The following is a 21,486-nucleotide window of genomic DNA, read 5'->3' as shown; positions in this document are numbered from 1 at the left end:
CTAATTGGAACACACACTCAGAGTAAAACTTCCGACAAACCTCTGCACATGGCCTCTTCGGTTCCGACCTTGAGCAAGACCGATGACGGCAGCGGCGATCCTCTGACGTCTCCTCCTGCTGCTGATGGGGCTCACGTCCCCCCACCTCCCTCCTGCGAGCTAGATACATCCAGGTGTATAAAGCGGGGACAGAACCGACGGCGAACAGGAACACGCAGACAGAGGCAGACGGGATCGGCAGTTTGGAGCTACACGCAGCTGTTCAGGATCAAGAGAAGAAGACCCGACGACCGCAACTTTCCGCAGAGCAAATGTAAGATTTTATATTTTCTAATTTTCTTTTTCTAGGAAGTGTTGGGGCTTCTGTTGAATTTGGATGACGTTTTCTAAGTAGTAACTTTTTGAGCATAACTTCAAATACAACGCTCTTTATGGAGTCAACAGAATCTCGACACTAACCCATTTGTCTGCTTTCCTGTCAGATGAGCTCGCTGTTGCCAGTGCCTTGCGTAATTGCGCACTGATTTTTGGATGAGTTCTAATTTCCTCATATATATAAAGATTTGTGGTAATCTTGGAGGTTGGCGTGTTATCATTAACCTAACCCACCAAAAAAATAAGTTTAGAATAAGAAATCTTTCTCTTTCATAAAATCTAGACTTTATCTTTACGCAACAAAAAGACGCACGCAGGGTCAAATTAAATCTCGATAATTCCAGCGTTCCTTAAGACATTTTGGAGCACAGTCGGGGCATTTGATAAGAAACTCGCTTTAAAAAAAAAAAAAGAAAGAAGGAAAAACTTGTCAGATTCAATCGTTCATTATTGTAGTGTGTGGTTTACAGCTCTTCACAACACCGTGCGTAATTACGCGTGAGATACCCTGAGTTTTGCACCGTTTTTTGAAATTAGCGTCCCCTGAAAAGGATTTACAGATCTGTTGTTCTTGTCCAATTGTGTATGTCTGTGTGAAATTAATTTAGACGAAACAATATTGTTTTATTTAAAAAAAAGAAAGAAAGAAAAGGGAATAACATGCCACCATTTCCTTCCTTAGGTGTAAAGCGATGGTACAACGGACCGGCCCCCACCTGCTTCTCCTAATAGCGGTGTGCAGTGTGTTATACTCCCGGACTCTGAGTCTACCGTACGCATCCACGAGGTGAGCGCAAAACCTTCAGCAACAGAGCTGAGTGTGTCTCGGACGAGATCTGCGCGTCAGGATCATTCGACTTTAACTCATCTCAGATAATCAGACCGTCTCCTTAAAAAAAAAGTACTTTACGCATTTGAATTTCCTCAGAATACAGCTGCCCTTTGCATCACATTTTAGAAGAGTTACAGGTCAGGCTGATGCGCGTCTGTTTCACAAAAACAGATGTTCGGATGGAGCCAGTCTGAGCGCCTTCTGATGTGACTGCCCTATAATTCTTTTCCAGGCCGATTAGACATGCAGACGGTTTGTTCACCAGCGGATACAGCAAACTCCTGGGGCAGCTGTCGGCGAGGAGGTACCTGGAGTCTCTGATCGGGAAGCGCGTCAGGTAGGCGTCATACATTTTGGACACGAGAGTGAATATTATTGTATCATGAAATATGAAAAAAAAAAAAAAAAAAAAAACATTAAAAATGGTCTTGTAACGTAAATTAAAGAGAAAAACAAAACAATATTCCAGTTTAGCTCACAATTAATTTCTATAATCTTGGATTTTAAAAAAACATTAGAAAAGTGGAAGACCTAATAAAAGAAAGCCAGCAAACCAACAATTACCACTTCCTGAGGTCTACATATTCAAAAAAGCATGGGGACTATAAGTGTAGATATATTTTATTTCACCCAATCGCGTCTCGAAACATATTTATTATTGTGTCTGTTGCTCTGGAGGAAAGCTAGGCATCAAAAAGGAACAGTTATGTGGCAGAAATAATAATCACTAACTTTGAAAATCTTCTTTATCTTTGTATTTTCACAGAAATGTACGAGCATAATATGAAGAGTTTTAAAGTTGCAAACACCACTTTTGATGATTATTTCATTCCTGCACAGAAAATAAGATGTGAATCTGTCCTGGTGGCCATGTTTCCTGTTGCTGTTTTTATTCCAAATTTGAAGTTTAATATTTCACAAAATCGACAACGTTTTTTCTTACTTTGAGGTTGTAACAATTGTAAATTGTTGAAGTCCCTTTAGCCCTTTATTTGGAAGAGTCAAGCGGTTGTTTCCCCTCTGTACGGTGGAAAAGCTACATATAAAAGTAAAGGGAAAGAGAGATGTCTAAATGATCAGATTTTCTTTTTCAATTTACTATGTTTATTTTAATAATTAATATAAATATGAATATTTTTCAGTTTTCTGAAGAGATTATTTTCACTCCCATTATCTCATTTTCTTTCTCCCTAATACAAAATTGGTTGGACAACCAAAAAAAAAAGTTCAACTTTCTGACAGGAGCAAGAAAAATAAAACAGCAACAGTTTATTTCACTGATCTGTTCAAGAGGACCAGCTGACATTTGAAATGAAAAGAGCTGACCCGCTCCATGATGCGTTTTGCAATCGGTTAAACATTTCTAAAGGTTAATTTATGCCGTGGTAGCTTTCTGTTGCATGTCTCCAATAGACCCTGGGAGAACTGAAGCACACACACACACACACACGCATACACGCCCACACACAGATGCAGAGATCTGCCGCGCTCTGAACTTTGACCTCACCCTTCTGTTCAGTGACGACCTGGTGGAGCCGGCGAAGCGCCACACAGACGGCATCTTCACAGACAAGTACAGCCGCTTCCGGAAACAGAAGGCGGCCAAGGAGTACCTGAACACTCTCCTAAAGGGAACGAGAAGGTGGGACTTCCAAAACCTCTCGCGTGAACACTAGATTTTAACACTATAGGATCTGCAAGAAACAAAGTGAACAAATATCACAAGTGTTTTCCATCGGCGTGGATTTTATATTTGCCGTTTGTGTTTTGTTTGTTTTTTTACGTGTAAAAGAAACTCTCATGTGACTTTTTCCTCTCCTGCTAAACACTAACAGCCTAGAAGATCCTGGAACCAGCGAAGCGGAGGAGTCCAGGGATGAACCCAGCTCTTTCCAGGAGCGCTACGATGACATCAGCGTAGACCACCTCCTAAACAACTTTCAGCTGGTGGGCATCTTCACGTCTTCTAAGTAATATATATATAAGTACCCAACTCCACCCAATCCTTGCCTGGAAATGTGGCAAACTTTACTTAAATTCAGAAGCAACAAATGTGACTCAGACTGATGCATATTTTTATTTTTATTTATTTATTTACTTTTTTGCATTAGAGATCAAGTTGAATGAAGATGTTATCCGTCAGCACATACTAATCAGAGCTTCACAGCAAAATGTGTCTGTAGGTTTTGTTAGCATTAATAGCTTTTTCCTTCTTTTTGGTGATAGAATAAGTATTCCCAAACTTTGTTTAAAATGTGATTTTCAAAAGAGCGGCCTCAGCAGTATTTAAAGGAATTACCGTAACGTCCTTGTGTTAGTCACATATAGGAGGGTAGTTTTCTTTTGCGTGATTCATTAATAGTCATTTATTGGTGAAGACAACAGAATGGATTTTTAAAATCCAATCCCACTACCCAGTAGTTCAACTGTAAATCCCACTAGAAATACTTATAAAATCCAGATGCTTCATGGTGTCTGTCCTGCTTTTTGGTATTTTAGTAAACATAGGTAACTGTCTAACACTCTACGTCTGAAAAATGATTGATTTCCTGTTTCTTTCGATCCAGTGACCTTGTCCTTTTTCTTATTTGCAGCCACTTTGAGGAGGGGTCCACGTTGGAAAGAACACCTCATCTCATCTTGTAAAAATGCTCTTTACAAAACTAACAAACAAAAAAAAAAGAAATAAACAATTTTTTTTTAAATACACACATATGGTATTCGAGGCAAAAGACATTCAGAAAGATTTGACCAACAGTGGTATGTTTTTCGGTGTGGCTATTTATCTATCCATCTACACAGTACATGTTTACACTGTATGTACACAGTATGTATTCAGATCATGGTAACGGTTAAAGATTCTGCAGGCATCTTGTGTGTGTCTGAGCAACGTGTGTGTGTCTGTGTGCAGGTTTGATTGGTCAGAAATGCTACAGGAGGAGTTTATTGAAAACGGGGGGCCACGTTTGTCTGTTTCCAGGTTTCGTTCTTCTTTTTCCAAAAAGTTTCTGACATTGGCGTCAAATGTATTTTTTCCTTTCAACCGAAGATGAGCATCCCGATTTCCAAAGACGATTCTCAGCTGTGTAAAGTCTTAAGGAATTCTCTCAGATTTACATTTGGAGACGGTCTGTTATAGAGTCCATCTGATTTTCAGTGCCATACATCTCCATAAGCTTTTATTTTTTTTCTTTTGAAGAATATATAGACACCACATATTTTGCTATTTTGTTAAACTTGTTGCGTTTCCTGTTTTTGTCTTAATGTCTACAGAAAATGGTGTTTAAATTGGAAAGTTCAGAAACAAAAACAGATTTTCCTCTGGCCCACTGATTTATTGACTTAACTCGTAAATGTACATTTTTTGGGAATATTAATTGTAGAGTTTAATTTTTGGCAAAGCAACTAGGAACTTTGTTTTAAAAAAATAATTCCCTAGCTACATAGTTGGTTAAAAACAGCATGGTTCAAACCACATCATTTTGAAAGTTGTGTAATTGGTGTACCTATGTGTTTGCATTAGACCTGTAGCACACATCGCTGTCATTAAAATGTGTGTTTATAATTATTAAATTACTTTAATTACAAGCCAGTCATGTTCTGTAAGATCTTCCAGTTTGTCAGCTGCAAAGGGACTTCCATTGATTTCTGCATATTGAGAATTTCACAGTATAACGAAAAACCTGCCAGTTTTGTTGTTCTTGAATGTTAAATGATATAAATTGTAACAATGAGCCATGGGCTCCGTTCATTTCTAGTGGTGTATTTTCTGGAACGATTGCGGAGCGTTTTCGTCGAGTCTGTAAGCGAGTCTTTGGATTGTGAAAGAAGGAGGCTGCAAGGCAAAGGGCCGAAACTCGGAAAGGACACGGATGCATATAATCACTTTATACTATTCGACATATAGAGCAAAGAGGTTTTCATTGTGCGTGGAACTGCCTTCGGCACATATAGTGTCGTGGACAGGAGTGACCAAATAAAAGATGTTGGTTTATTTTTCAAAGCTGAGTCGTTTTGTCTGGTTGTGACTGTTTTATGGCAACAATTTTCTCATTTTCATTTATTGACACTTTGTGAGAGGGAGGGAGGTCCAACAAGAGCAGATTATCATGACCCAAAGGTCATCTGTGTCACGATGTGCGGGTGTGAGGTGGTGAGGCAGACGCTGTAGACCCAGATGAGATGAATAATGGAAGTTTAATGATGAAAATAGGGTCAAAAATTCAAAAACCTGGCAGCACAGTTGAGCAGAAGGCTAGGGCTCAGCACTGGTAGCAACAGGCTACACGAATGGACAAGCAACATTGACAACGACAAGGACCCGACGAGGAACAAGGAACACAGGTGGAGTTAAATACACGGGCGGGTAATCATAGAAACGAGACACACCTGGGAACAATCAAGGGGAGGACAGGACAACGAAGAGACTCAAGGACACAGAAAACTCTAAATAAACACAGAAAAACACAGAACCTGACAATCTGTCCTGACCTTTTTCCGTGATTTCACTCAGAGGACGACATCACTTTGGTATAGACATGTACAATTATATTTTATTTCTCCTCTCTGCAGTCTGTTGACTAACATCCAGTCCACTGGCAATTTGTCACTTTCTTTATTGAAAACTGATGCATCAAAGCATCAAAGTTTGCCAACAGACAGGTTTCATCAGCAGTACTTGTGATTTGATGTAAATATGCATCTATAATGTAAATGAAGCAACAATGGTAAATATAACAATAATTACCTGTTAAAAAACAAACATTAAGTTACAATTGAACACATGATTTTGCTTTAAAAAGTAAAAAAATAATAATAATAAAAGAGTCTGTCATATAAAAATCATCTCATCCAACCCTGTATTTAATTGGCTTAACTGAGGGGCATGTAAAAGACCAAGCAGCTGATCACTTGCATGAACTCTGAAAGGAAGAATAAGTCTGAAAAGAAAAACAAAAGTAACTGGCGTGTGTAAAGCAGCAGGGAGAACGGGTTCACTTCAGCACCATGGACAGAGACAGCTAACCGCCTGCCGAAGAAAACCGCAAAACAAAAGGTGACCATGTTTCAGTTTCTCGCCTCCTGCTCTGGTTGGAAACATTTTCTCGTTTTCTGGTCTTTGCCTTTGAAACGGAGAGCAGACAGGCAGGAAGTTCTACAAACAGAGCCCGATTATACGACACTTCTAATCAATTACCAGATGGAACAAAAGGACGCGTACAAAACTTTGACATGTAGGTGAACACATTTGAATTTAGGCCCCATCAGAGGCCCTACATGTTTGCTGCGTCCCCTACATTATCTGACTGGAAACAGTATGACCTTTTTTTTTTTTTTAAATAGCTCTCTCAGACCGGCTTCATGAAGTTCACAACCAATGGACCTCTCTCTCTCCTTGAGCAACCAGTCAAATAGGGTGGAGAGCCATGCGTGTCTTGGAAGGTGTACGGTTGTGCTGTCCCTCGCTGTCTGTTTCCCCATTTTGGTCCATTTGTGCTTTTTACTGTCCTCTTTCCATTGTCGCAGCGGATGGACTGAACGCTGACCTGTGAAATGGTCAAAGGTTGGAATGTTATGCCCCTGATTTAAAACTCCTCCACAACTTTTTACCCCCACCCCACCCCACCCTACCGCCGACCTGACTGCTGTGTTCCTTGGTTGTTTGTTGTGAAGCAGCTTGTTTTGTTTGTTAATGTCCTTCACAGCCTTCACAGAACAACTAAACTCGTGCTCAAAGTAAAAATACAGAAAATTCCACTTTATTTACTCAATTTCAGTGGATTTATGGACAGGGGACTGATTACAAGTGCACAAATGTTCATTAAATCCAGTAAAATACAAAGAGATTTGGGTTTAAATGTGTCAAAATGTGAAAATGAGTAATTTTGCAAGGCACTGTCACTTCTGGGCCCAACAATCCAGCTTGAGTGATGCTCAACGCTAGACTTAATATGTGTCTTTTTTTGACAAGACTATTTGAGGCCACACCCTTAATATACCTTGAAATATTCCTTAAATAACTTATATTCTTTAAAAAAAAAAAAAACAAATAAAAACAGACATTCCCAACCTAAAAGACTTTTTTTTATTTTACTTTCCCCTTTAAAAAAAAATAAATAAATAATTGCAGAAAAATGCCTTCTGTATTCTATTTATCAAGAAAGTGAAGACAAAAAAAAACTTTATCTCCAAAAAAGTTAATTATGAAATGAACCTTTCTTACTACACCACAAGCAAGTCCAGATGCAGTGTTTCTCTTTGTTAAGAAAAAAAACCTAATAAAACAGCAGATCTTGTGATTAAGTCGTCACAGCTTTTGAAATGAGTCGGACCATTTTTCTACACGCCTTCGTTTCTTCTCTGGCTGGCCTTCGCCGTTTCTTCTTCTTTGTTTTCTGATGTGACGCAACATCATAAAACGGTCTGTCGTGTCGCGCGCAAGGAGGCCGGTGACGTTAAAAGGTGTCGCTGTATAAGAGCTTGTTGTCATGAGTCGCAGCAGAAAGTGGGTTTTTCCACAACTGCGTTGTTTCAGGCGAAGACAGAAAAGGTGAACTCTGTGTGGCAAAACTCTACGTCTGTGGCACTCCTGTAGATGTCTGCTTCACTCTGTTTAACACTGAAAAAACTGTTTCCTTCTTTCTTTCTTCTTTAGATTTGACACTTGGTTTATGTAACGTATATTTATTTAGTAGCCAGACAGGTTTACATAAGGGGCACTTATGAAATCAAGTCTGCACACCCAATTTGACACCAACTGCTTAAGGGAGAAGCAGCAGCAATTTTGACCTTTTCGACCACCCCTATTTATCTTTATTTATTTATCTTTTTCCAGAAACTGCTTTTTGTTTTGCTTTTTTGTGTGTGTAATTAGGGTTATTGGTCTATAACCCAAACTCGGATCAAAACCAATTACTTTTGTTTTCTAGCTATGCTGCTATTGCCTTGTTATCCACTGGGCGACTTGAACAGAGAAAAGGAAAGTTAACAGGAGAAACTTTGGCTCAGTTCAATACTTTTCACATTTTGTTCATTATCAACTCGGCTTTGCATTTATTGAGCGCCTTCTCGTCACTTCCCAATAATGTTCACATATCAAAATTGCTTTAAAGAATCTGTGATCAATGTAGAATAATTTGGTTCACATTTCAAATAATATGCAGGTTTCTCATTTGTTTAGTTTTGAGACCTGTCTCAATTTCCATTGCGTTTTCGAAAGTCTTTGTTCTATATAGAATTATCTAGCTTTGGTTTGATATATTAATCCTATTATGCATTAATATAATGAAGGCTGGTCAGCAAATATTAGCAATATAGTACAGTACATGAAAAAGGACAGTGGAATGTTTATTATGCTCTAATAAAACTTTTTTGGAAAGGCAGCATATGAAACTTTAATCAGACGACTACAGCCACATGTTTTGATTTACCAAGCAGCCAGAAAAGGCAAACTAAGTTTTAAAAAGTTACCATATTTTCTATCAAACGATTTTCTTTTACGCTTTTTGTTTCGTATGTATGTAATTTAATTTTAAAGCGTTTTGAAATTGGACACACAGGTTACACTAAAGTACTTTGCGAGAGAAAAACACAAAAACTGAGGAAAATGAGACAAATTTAACTGCAAAAACGTACTATTTTTGCACAAATTCGTGACACAGATCATGTTATTTATGTCTGCAGTATAACATCAACAAGCCTGCACATTTACAGTCCGTGTCGTTGTGCTGTACCTTCATGATTACCGGCTGCTTTGTGGAGAGGCTTCACTCATTAAATATCATCATATTGCTGATCTTAATGGACCTAACAGAGCAAAAATAGAAGAGAGAAAAGGACAGCTGCCTTTTAATACCAAGCACTGAGTATGTGGGTGTGTGCGTGTGAAAGAGAGAGAGAGTGTGTGTTGTTTCTTTTCAGAGCTAAATCAATAATTCTGCAAAACACATACTTGAATCTTCAAATCCACAAATAAAGAGAAGCTCATTAGTGGGTAACACCAAAACACAGCAGTATATTCAAAGCCTTTGATGAGAGACGATGCTCACCCTTCCTTAGCTCACTGTCTGCAAAGGAAAGGAAAGTTTGTGCAATGAGTCACACGGACATTTAGGCCCTTATAAAAATTCACAAACGTTTTTCTTCAACATTCGTTTTGTGGTTCAATGCTTAGCTTTTACAGAGCCGAGCAACGTAAATAAGGCATCGTGCGTTGCTGAAATGTGCAGAGAGCGCATGAACTCATGTGGAACTAACTTGCTCGCCTGCCACATTTTAGTCAAACTCGAAAAAGCCAAATACTAACAGGCTAAAAGGGTCACGCAGTCACTAACAGCAGAGTGACGTATCTTGCGCCATCTGCTGAAACACGACAGGGATAGGGACAGAAGTCCAATTAAACCGCCTTCATGAGCTTTAACTGTAGCTTGATTTCACTCTGGTAAAACACTCTTTAGCATCGTTAGCAGAATGAGAACCATTAGGCTCCCTCTAGATGAGGTGGAATAAACTTAGAAGCAAATTAAAAGAATTTTATTCAGTGAAGGAAAAAAGATTACACTGAAAAACTGACAAACTTTAATCTGCTGAAAATAAAAGCTAAGGTGTTGCATTCATTAGCAACGGCTATCTAAGTGTTTGGAAGCTGAGCTTGCTAGCAAGTTTGGCTAGTTTAGTTTAGCTAAATTAGTTCTTGTCTTGTCTTGTCTCGCTGTTGCTAAGTTTAGTAACAGCTAACTTAGCTGTTGCTAATCTAGCTACAGAGGGATGAAAGAATTAAATTCTTGTTTTAACACAAACACCTTCTCAACCTAAAAGTCTTGGAGGAGAAGTTGAAACGTTTACCAAGTAGACACATTGTTTCATAACACCCGCAGTAGAAAACGGCCTTCCTGTTGTCTGCACACAAGACAATTAAAATTGCGGTTGGCTGCATCATCATCTTCCACTAAATTATAATCTAAAAGTCAATAAATAAAAGGTAAAAAGCTGGTCAGTGGTCATTAGAATCATTAGATTGCTACAATATCAAGAACATTTCCTCTGTCATTACTATGAAGGTTAGAAGTCATTTCTACATTTCTGATCAAATGTAAATGAAGACTCATTAATGCTTTTTCGCTGGGACTCATTTAACATCGTTTTATCATCTTTTGAGAGATTCTCAATAAAAATAGATTTGGGGTAGATGTGGTTCAAAAGGAAGAGTAATCATCCCATCTATGGTGAGTTGTGAGTTCAATCTCAGCTTCCTCAAAGGCTGGTGTGCCCAAGAGCAAAGTCTGAATGAGGCTTTAGCCAAAGGACGCAAAAGAGCAAACAAAAATCAAACCGGGGCACCTGAACTGTATGTCAGAGTCCTGAGTTTCTTCATAACTGATGTTAGGTCTAAAGATGAAATGCTGAAACTAAATAATAGTGCACTTCATCAAAAATATTAGCTATTTGCATAATTATCCATTCAGATTATTGTAGGGTTTTTGTTTATTTTTTTGACAGATGTGTTTTCAGTTGAATTCAAGAGGATATTTGTCAAATTAAAACGGTGGAAAATTATTTATCTTATTTTAAATGTAAGGAATCTGGAATTTCAGTAGTGTAGTAGAGTAAACTTTGGAGAGCTGGGCTTGTTTGTTTTGCTCCGCTCTTGAATCATTTCCTCCTCCATTCATGTTTCGCTGCAGGCGCTCGAGTGACAGCCTCATTTCTGGGCCTTTACAGTTCCGCTTTGGCGACATCCAGCCAATTGACCTGTAGAAGTCACTGCACATCAAAATCATCAAGTCGAAAACGGGGGGGAAAAAAATAAAAATAAAAACACGTCTCACATGTCGTGCGTGTTGCCTTGTTGTATACCAACCCCCTTTTACTTCCTCAGTCCTGAGGCTGAAATGAGCTAAAAGCAGAAAAAACTGTTAAACTTCAAAAGTGGTGAACAGATATAAAAGCTTAAATGCTGAATGACAGAACGAGAGAAGAAGGAATATTGAGTAAATAAATGCACAGAGGCAACAAATTATCGACATATCTTATCTCTGGTCTTCGTTTCTAAATGGACAGGCTGTCAGAGGGTTTTTGTTACAGGCAAGTTCATTATCAGACAACACAGTCACAGACACACATGTGCTAGTCTGCTCTAATGACTTCCACAAGCAGCAGGTCTGATTGTGTCAGGAATGTGCGCCTCCGATCAATAAATTTGCCGGACAAATGATCCCAAGTCGCAGAGGGAGCGAAAGGCCAGAGTACAGATTAATCACCACGGCCCTGACACCGGCTCAGGTACTTTACAACAATGTCCCTCGAACACCATCATCATGAAATTTTCTTATTGAGAGAAAAGCGGCTGCCTTGGCCTTTGTTATATTAACTCACCTGTGGCCCCTCTTTCAGACTTTCTATCCAAAAAAAAAAAAAGAAGAAAATACCAGGTTCCTTTTTGATCAGTTGTTATTTTTCAATATCTCACGATACACAACTTGGACGCGTAATGAGAGCATTAATCAGAGACTGTCATGGTACCTCTGGAAAAGCTGTAGAGAGCCACAGCTCGGGTAGGAATCTCTCAACATGGCAACTATTAGTCGGCAAGAAAAATGTCCTATTTGTAGTTTGTCACATCTTATTTAGAGCAAAACAGAAAACAAAGGAGTTCTCCCCTCACTGTCCTTTGCAGTTGCAGCTTCCTGGACAGTAGGGGGTGCTCTGGAAATTTATGGCTGATTTTTCTCCTTATAAACTACTTAAAGACTCGTTGACATTTAGGTTCTTCTTCACTTCCAGACTGGTTATGTTGATTCTTGAAGTTATAGTCATGAACATTTCCTTCATGACTACATAAAAGAAACCAAGTAAAGTTTTAAAGCTAAACCTCTTGCCTGTTTTTAAAATGATCTTGTGACGATTCAATCATAGTAATCAAGTCTTAAGCACAAAAGACTTGTGCTCTTTATATTTAAAAAAGAAATATAATGTGAACCTAAGGCCTCCGCTTAGTTTAATATGACACGTTTCTCCAAAAATATAGCACAGTAACCTCAGTCATACAGCATATTAACCCAACTTTCCAAAGTTAGCTAAAACTGTGTTCATGTTTTAAATATACTTGACATAAAAAATTGCTTTACCTTTTTTTTTTTTTTTTTTACAAAAGAATTGTGATTGCATTGTTTATTTGCATTGATTCAACAGCTCAATTTGGTTTAACGTTACTTCAAGCTACGAGATCTGAAATGATTACGGCTCATCCTCCAATTAACCCTGAGTTTGGAACCGTTAAAGATAAAGTGAGCTGTGACACCGGCACATTAATAAAGACAGAAGAAGAAAATAATGAGAGCTGACTGCTGCGCGCGTTTGTGAGCCCAATAGAAGCAACTCTGCTCCGAGAGGCAGAGATGGGAGACAAATGGGTCATCTTGCAAATGTCAGGGGTAAGCGTCTGGTGTCAGTGATGCTATTTGTAGATTCATAACTCATCTGAGTGATGGGGGAAGAGGAGGAGACAGCGGATTCAGCCCAACCTGTTTGAGGGGAAATTGCTGATATCCTGGGAGGAATTTTTCAAAGCGTACAGAGTGATTGTTTTAAGCAGGTGCTTTTCCAGAGCTGCAGCTCAGAGGAGGAGATTACCTGAGATTTTATCACACAAAAGTCACAAGATGATTTTTTTTTTTTTTTAACTCATCCAAGCTGAATAAGAAAGGCAATGAAGTAGCAAAGTGCATTCAATAAATGTCTGCTTTGCAATTATTGGAAGGAAATTGATATCTCTGATTCATCACAGGGAGATCCTGAAGGTTTGACCGGCTCTACATGTGCTTTCATATTTTATCATTCTATCATTCAAAATTCTGTGTGTCTACATGCAATGGAATCACAAAATAAAAGGCAAGTGGACATAATTTCAATTTCAGTTCAGTTCAATTGAAACTTTTTTAAAGGCACAGAGTCCTGGTACATAGTAGAGATGAAAAAAAATAGAAAAATGGAAAGAAATGACTTAGTACAAGTACAAGAAGAACAAAGTAATTATCCATTGACCACAGAATGAAATATTGCATTTTAAAAAAAACAATATCTGACATTCTAAGCAAATATATTAAATAGAAGAATAAGTATCAGATTAAACAAATCAGATTTAATCAGGAATAATTCTCACTGACAAGTGTAATGGAGTTTTTTTTCTGGACTCAGGGGTCATTGACCAATATTTAAATGTGCTACGCCTCAAATTTAGATGACTTTTTTAAATGCAGTGCGAGAAAGCTCCACAGAGAGCCTCCCAGCCTGAGAAGGTCTGACCGGATGAGTCAGTAGGAACTGGAAGAACTGGCCCTCATGCTTCATGTATGAATGTAATTGAAAAAGAAAAAGAAGTGGATAATTTAAAAGCTGATTTTAAGGTCCACCTAAAAGCGGGAACAATACATCCATTTAGATGCTAGGTCAGATCTTTTCCTCCTTACAAACCCGCTGGGGGGAGGGGGGGGGGGGGGGATATTTAAACGACTTGTGACTTTGGTTTCGAGGGCATTTTCACTTCAGACTTGACGAAGATAACTCGTCCATCGCACATTTTGCCTACCAGTTCTTCTCCAAGCTTACAGTAGGAAATGCTGGTTGACGTATTGTGTTCTCCTGATGTAATGTGAGAGATAAGGTGGCCCTGCAGATGATAGGGAGGGGAGCAGAAAGGTTAATGTCCTGCCTTCTGATGGGTTTTAGTGCCGGAGAAACAAGGGTGTGTCAGCGAATCTGCTGTTAAATAATTCACTACGCAGGATTGCTTAAATTCAGCCATATTGAACAGCCTGATTTATGTAATAGAAAAACAAAAACAAAAAACTTCCTTTTGATATTTCAAACCAATTAGATGTGGATTTTTCTGTGTTTTGTATAATTAGCAACTTGTTGCCATCATTTCACAAACTGATGGCTGTAAATTCTTCTCTTTGGCTTTTTGGTTGAAGATGCAAGCAACCCCAGAGCATCATACTGCCACCCCTTTGTTTCACTCACAGTATGCCGTCCTCTTTTGTATTGTCATTTTCTAGATGGACAAATATCAGTGATTTTGCTTCTGAGCAAAATTTGTTTAAATTAGCGAATGAGGTGTCGCTTTTTGAGAACTTTCAGCCTACTTCGTGTTGTCCTAAAGGCTCGAGTTAAATGATTTTATTTTACACGTCAGACAGAAGGCAGGCATACGTGTACCAAACTGACTTTAACCCCTAAAAAGAAAATACAATACAGTTAATTCATGAATTAAAAGGAGGCAAGGCCAAGTTCGTTTGGGTAACTATTTGTAATTTGATTATCTGAAGCAATTTGTGACCAAAAAAAAAAAAAAAGAGAAATCTTTCCTTATACAATACATGCCAGACACAAAGAACGACGATACTGTGTTTAGAATGTGTTATTGGAAATCTTTGCTAACTTTATGTACAACCAATGTATTTTTTTGCACAGCTGCATAGAATGGAACTTGATCTGTATATCACTTTTCTCAAATGACTTGTCATATTGTGCCTGTTCCCCCCAAGAAATCTGGCAAAAAAAGGTTAACTTTGCCAAAAAACACTTATCAAAAAAATTACTAAGGGCGTTATTTTAGGTAGGTGACAATATTGTAGATAAAAAAAAAACAACTTGTGACTAAATGGATCAGAGAAATTAAATTTAAGAAGAAAACAATACTGCCCTCTTGTGCAATAAGCTCCAATTATTCTTAGGAAAGACTTCCCAAATGTGTTCACTGTCAAAATGAAAAACTAATTATAAAGAGGGCGACAGTTATTCTTGTCAGTTTATTGAAGCTTTTAAAAACAGTTTTTATAAAAATAAATATTAGCTGTAAAGTTTTACAGCCCGTCTTATTTTAACTCTAATCTCTTGCTACAGCTCATATTTATGTTTGCCATATTGAGGAACTGGCACCTGCAACTGTCAACACTGGCTGTTAAAATTCAGCAATTTCAAGTGATTAAGTTGGAATCAAGTAGAAATACCTTTTGTTGTTTCTGAAGCTTTGGAGAAGGAAGGAAAACCACAACACAAGAAATTTTATGGGAAAATTTATTTACAAATAGATTATAAAGCTGCAGAGAATCTGAACAGGACCTACTACAATAAACATTTATTTTAAAATGCTTCTAAAAAAACCTGAAAATGTGTCACATTTATTCTGTTTTAAAACACTATAAAAACATACAGTTTAAAGCTCAACATTCTCCATTGCTTTCTTTGAGAAAAAAAATAATAATATATATATATACAATAAAAGTGGCTGCTCACAAGCAGCAAGTTTCCAGTAGATTGCCCCAGCTGTGCTTCAAGTGCTCACTTAGTTCATGTGATCGGAGTCACAATGCTACAGTCATTAATCTCAAGATTGATGTTGAGTCTCTTTAAAAAAAAAAAAAAACAGGTTGGAATGAACCTTTATCACAAGCGCTTGACGTTTCTCTTGCTGCGAGCGCTGCCCGGGATGATGGCGGTTTCTTTGGAGGAAGCGAAGTGGACATGGGGCTTGACTGTCCGGCAGGGGATGGAGCCGTGGAAGGGCTCCTGGCAGCTAGTGCAGAAGTCAAAGAGGCAGCTGGACCGAGAGCATGTGGCCCTCTGGGCCTCGGCCAAGTGGGTGGCAGGAGACCCGCAGCGCCTGCAGGAGCGCAGAGACTCGTGCTGCTTCAGAGTGCTGGCTGCCTGCAAACGAGACAAAGATCAGGTTGGTGAACTCGACAAAATTTCTGGAAGAGGGTTTGTCCACTTTTCCTCCCCTACAGTAAAATTCTGGCATTTTCAGGGTCCAGCACCAAACTTTGGAGAGAAAAACAATACAAAAGAACTAAAAAGACAGTTTTAATTCATACATTAATGTCTTGGATTGTATTATACATTCTACAGGAGGGACAAAGTAAACTAAAATATAGCAAAATTTGTTTTGGAATGCCTCTCACAGACACATTTTACATCCAATTGATCCAAGAACAAAACACAAATTAAAGACAAAACAAAAAAGAATCCCCCAATTTCAGTAAAGTTTCATGTACAACATCCCAGATCAATAAGTCATTGAGCCATTAGGAATAATAAATATTCATTATATTGAAACAATCTAAACAAATTCTTCTAAAAGTACATGACCTTCCTGCTCAAATTAAATGATTAAAACACAATATACAAAGAAAGTAAAAATCTTAAAAATGTTTGCGAGGTTTTCTGGCATTTAGCAAATGGAAATAATTTTGGTGATTCTAACTAAAGGAAAAATTAAAAGCTTCATCTGATTTAACTTCAGACACCGAGGGAAAAAAATTGTATGTCTGTTTATTAGGTGAATGAAAATATCAAGTTCCGACTGTAACTTTTCTAAATGTACGCTTTCAATCAAATTTCGGAACGTTCTTACAAAACTGCAGTTTGAATATCAAGCACTTTCCAAACCATAAACACCCAAGTCAAGCATTCTTCAAGGATTTCAATCACTAGCTAGTGGGTTTGCATGAAACTAAGACTTACTTGAACATATTCGTTGAAGCGTGTGCTCAGTGAGGGCGTGCTGCTCTTCTGGCAGGAAGCGGTGCGTCTGGAGGCCACAGCCTGCATGCAGGATAGCACCACCCTGGATGCACCAACGTCTCTGGTCAGACCGCTAGCAGGATTTCTCTGAGAGCTTCTCGACTCCTAAAACGTCAAAAGTTACATTGGTTAGCATGAAAAACAAATCTAGCAGGTATGCTTGAAACTGAAGAATAGCATATTTCTTTGACCTTGTGACGTTACAACCATTGTATGTATCGTACATCATTATTTTGAGAAGAAAAATCTACATTTTCGTACACAAAGGTCTGAGCAGTGTGGCATCCCTTCACGCCAATCAGAGCTGCAAGTTTCTGAAAGTGTGGTTCCACTAGTTTGCAGTTTACACATCCACAGAGAAACTTTGGCTCATTCTAGTTTGCGAAATAAGTCTAGCCCAGATTAGATGAGAAATCAGGTTTTGGAGTCTCCCAATAGTGTTTCTCAAAAGTAGGGCTGGGTAATAACTTGATATGAAGAATTATATTTGGGGGGGATTGAAATCTGGCTTTTATTTTTACCAATGCACTCCTTGATTTTTTCGTAGGTCAGAGCCCACTCAGGACCCGACATCTTGTTTTACAGCTGTTTTACTTTACCATAATGCCCAGCCCTACTCAGACTGCCTTGCATTTAGCTCCCACCAATGTGAATTCTGTGAAACGACCAGAGGGGAGGGGCTGATCAACACACTCCTGTTACACCACAGATGTATCAACATGTATTGGCTTACTGTAGTTTCATGAGGTAACCTAGTAGACAAGTCCCAAGACTTGAGACAAGAGTTTGTTTTAGTTTATGATGGAGGGGTTTTTTTAAACTAGGCTTTAGTTGCCACTACAGTTTTTTCTCAATAGTTGCCCTTTTAGCAAACTCTAGATCACTTCAACTGCACCTGAGTTACTAGAAGTCTCTTGGCTGTTTACTTGTCAGGCTTCTTTGTAGTTGTGCCATATTTCTCCAATTTTCTGACAATGATGTTCAATGCTAAAGATGTTATTTTATAACCTAACTGCTTTAAATTTCTCTATAACTTCAACACTGGCCTGTGCTACTTTCATTGGTCTAATCCTTGCTGTTCACAAATGTTCTCTCTTTAGCATTAACAGAACAGCAGGATTTACACCGGCACTCGGGAAAATCTTATCAATTGTGTTTTGAACATTTAAAACAAATGTTTTTTGTGCCTTCCTTGTTTCTGTTACCGTCTGATCTATCACAAATGCATTTTAGTTTGTAGATATGAGAGAAAAAGTACAATATGCACAGCTACAGGTTTCCGTATCATTTGGTTGGTTGTGTCAGTTTTCTCACCCTGAGAGCCTGCTCAGCTTGCCGACACCTCCTCGCAGCAGCCGAATCCTCACATATGATTTTCTTCCACGTCTTGCTCACATTCTTACAGCTATAATGGAGAAAAACATGGACATGTGAATGTAATCCTAAACAATATGTCACAATATACCAAGAATATTTTTAAGATTGTCTATCTTTTTTTTTGTCCTGAAGAAGAATTAATCTTACCTTATGAGGTCCAAGTCTCCCAGCAGAGCCAGAATGTCTGTCAGGATGCATTTCATGTCCCTGGAAAGCAGAGATGTGAACACGTCGACGTTCTCCAGGCCGATTTGTCCTCCGATCACACGATCCAAAGGATACTTCTCTGCTATCTTTGAGATGACGCTAAAGTCATACCTGCAAAACACAGCATTCAACCATCACTAAACAGAAATGACAAGGAATTCTTTCTGAAACAGACCAGTGTGTGATAATCGCAAAAATAATCAGAATGGTGTATAGAATGTTCGAACTGAATTAAAATATTACCTCTTATTCTTCTTGTAGCTCTTTGTGAGCTCCTCACAAACAGCCTGCTGGAATCTTAAAATGGGCAGGTTGGGGGTGGACGACAGAGTTGCTGTGCTCCTTCCATGATGATCCACAGGTGTGGAAACTGCCAGAGACCCTGAAAAGCTGATTCTAGTCCTTTGCTTGCATTTTGAGGGGGAATTACTTGAGGAAAGCCTTTTCCACTGGTGTGTCTCAGCAATATGGTCCTCTTCTTCATCTCCATGGTGATCAATATGACTATTCTGCAAAGATAAATAACCGCTGTCCTCAAAGTATTCTTCCAGGGCCCCATCTTGCTCTCTGCCGGTGTTGTTCTCTTTGTTGTGAACTGCACTGGTGGAGAAGACGACAGTCGTCTGTCCAGATGGCCGATCCTGAGATTTAACAGGGACTGGCTCTTTTTTGGGGGAATCTTTGACGTAGAGTACTTTAGACTCTGCAGCAGGTGCTGCTGCTTCTGCTAATGTGCTTTTCTCCATCGTGCTCCCTTTAGCAGACTTGATCGTGGGACATTTCATGGCACTTGAACAAACAACGTGTGCTCCGACTGAGCAGTGTGGTGATCTCTGCAGAGACACAGAAAGAGGAGACGTGTCAGGGATCGTGTTTGACTTGTGGACGTGACTGACGCTCATCAAGTAGCATTGCTCCTTTAGAAGAAGTCTAAACTCTCACAAACACATCAGCAGGACACACAGTACATGCTAGAGTAAATATTAAGGTACATCAATCATATAAACTAACTGTACAAGTCTTTAAGCAAAATAGTTGATTTTGGCGCGATGCGGATTTGGCGGAAAGTTTTCCTACGTCATCTTTACGCTAAGTTTGTATCCCCCACAGCTAAACAGGGTTTAATATCAACATGAAAAATAGGCTAAATCTCCCTTTATGCATAGGTTAGTGGATTTATTAATTATGCTTTTATGAATTCCCCTTATGAGAATGTGTGTTACTCTTGGAACGTAATACACAAACTCCATGCAAAGTAGCCTAGAACTAGAATGCAAGTTAAACTCAAATTATACTAAAGTAAAGTCCCGTGAAGCTTTCTCTAACATTTTGATTATTTCCTCTTAAGTTGTGCACAAACCTGTAAACCAGTAGCGCAAGAAAACAGCACAGCTAATCATACTCTGTCTTGCTAACACAAAACATGAAACTGCCTCAATAAAAATACAAAAAGGCCCGACTTTAACCTGAAAGATAATTAACAAAGACTCATACCTTGAGTTATTCTTCTAAAATAGCGTCGAATGCCTCTTGTTCCTCTTCTTTCAGCTCTCTCCGCGCCGCTATCTTCCCGACAGAAAAGCCGCTTGACAAAGTTAAAATCCTCTACATCTGAAAAATCCGCCAGTTGCGGCTTCTTATTTGAAATCCGTGCACAAAGGCGCAAACCAATCACATTAAAGCAAGTCCTGCCGCTTTGCAGCATCAACCAATGAGATTTGTGGTTGAGCGGACGTGGCGCAATTGGTGCAATTGCATTGTATTCCGACGAGAAACATATCCCATGACGGATCCTCTTATCCCTTCAGGGTCATGTTAAAATATGAAAAGTGGGAGGGAAAGATCTCTGTAAATTGTAAATAATAAGAAAAAAAAAATAAAAATCCAGTTACCTTCCAAACATGCACGTTTCTGGTTTGGCTTCATATTATATTTATAATACTCCAAGTTACTTTTGTGAAAATTTTCTGCAAGTCTTTGAAAATACGAAATGCAGAGGAGCATTATTAGCGTGCATTGTTAGTAATAAGTTGGTCACTGTGTATTAATTAACAAATTCCACTGTTTGAACTGAAACAGCAACACAGCTGGGTTGGGATGGGCATCGCGTCCTGATTATAGGCCCCTCTTAGTGGGAAAATGGAACAAAAGCTTATGAGAGCTCAGGTATCACTGAAATTATGTCTTATCTTCTCAAGAAATTCAGAGTAAGCGAATATAATGTGCTTTAGACAACTTTTTTTTGGTATTACATCTACATCACAAATCATTTATTTATATTTACCTCGGAAATATTTAACACCAAAAATGTTAAGGCTTTGCAGGAACAGACTTGTGTGACCTGAATACACAGCACAGTAGGGTCTATCTTCTCTAAATTTGATCAGATATGTGAAATGTTACTGTGAAAAATAACTGTTGCCAGCTTGTGTAAGATAAACACTAATAGGAAACTGCAAGGGACAGCAAAAAAAAAGAAAAGAAAAAAAGAAGTTCACAGCGCTGCCTGGAATGTGCGAAGTGGCCTTTTCACTGAAACCAGTCAGTGAAGAAATGGGACAGGGGTGGAGATGAGTTTCGATAAGCAGCAATTTTACACTTCTTTCAAAAGTCTTCACTTAGCTTTTGTGTAAATGCATTGGAGTGATACTGAACGTAAAGCTCAGCAAATGTAGCCCAATTACGATCCCTCGTGACGGTCCATGTGTTTGTAAGAGAACTATGCATACTGAAGTGCATTTATGGTAATTCAGTGATAATCCCTAGATCTACCCTGTTCAGAGTCTACTTTGAAAGGCTACGTTGTCTTTTCAATTGCAGATGTTGCAGATCACTCCATGGCACTCAGTAAGTACAGCGTGATATCGCAGCATTTATCTCTGTACTCAATATGGATCTACTCCACTCTCTGAAATGCTTTGGAAATAATGGATACATTTTCGTTCATATATTTATTTGTCTTTCTTTGGCTTACTTTTATTGTGTCTGGAATAAATGTAAGCCAAACAAGTAGACCACTAACTTTCTTTGGCAAGTTGATAGTTTGCGAAATTATTCAAAACCTATGTGGGTACTTTAGTGAATCAGCGATGCAGGGCAAAGGAAATTAGTGG

At 38.7% G+C, this 21,486-nt stretch overlaps 2 protein-coding genes across 2 annotated transcripts; one reads left to right on the top strand and one right to left on the bottom strand.

Annotated features, from left to right (window-relative positions):
- The first annotated feature begins 185 nt into the window (after positions 1-185).
- Positions 186-5,215, top strand: vip (vasoactive intestinal peptide). Its single transcript, XM_032552353.1, has 6 exons — positions 186-313; positions 1,058-1,162; positions 1,440-1,544; positions 2,727-2,849; positions 3,043-3,154; positions 3,802-5,215. Coding segments are annotated over exons 1-6 (456 nt in total). The 5' UTR covers positions 186-311; the 3' UTR covers positions 3,811-5,215.
- Positions 5,216-15,259: 10,044 nt separating this feature from the next.
- Positions 15,260-20,031, bottom strand: fbxo5 (F-box protein 5). The gene is made up of 6 exons (XM_032552418.1): positions 19,868-20,031; positions 18,617-19,206; positions 18,314-18,484; positions 18,104-18,194; positions 16,730-16,894; positions 15,260-15,913 (listed from the first exon to the last, which is right to left on the bottom strand). The coding sequence occupies exons 2-6, from the start codon at positions 19,156-19,158 to the stop codon at positions 15,653-15,655; spliced, it is 1,230 nt and encodes a 409-aa protein (XP_032408309.1). The 5' UTR covers positions 19,159-19,206; positions 19,868-20,031; the 3' UTR covers positions 15,260-15,652.
- Between the last annotated feature and the right edge of the window lie 1,455 nt (positions 20,032-21,486).

The sequence above is a fragment of the Xiphophorus hellerii genome, chromosome 22 (genome assembly GCF_003331165.1).
Source record: "Xiphophorus hellerii strain 12219 chromosome 22, Xiphophorus_hellerii-4.1, whole genome shotgun sequence".
NCBI classification, from domain to species: domain Eukaryota; kingdom Metazoa; phylum Chordata; class Actinopteri; order Cyprinodontiformes; family Poeciliidae; genus Xiphophorus; species Xiphophorus hellerii.
The sequence above is the reverse complement of the archived record's forward strand: the minus strand, read 5'-3'. Positions and strand labels throughout refer to the sequence as shown.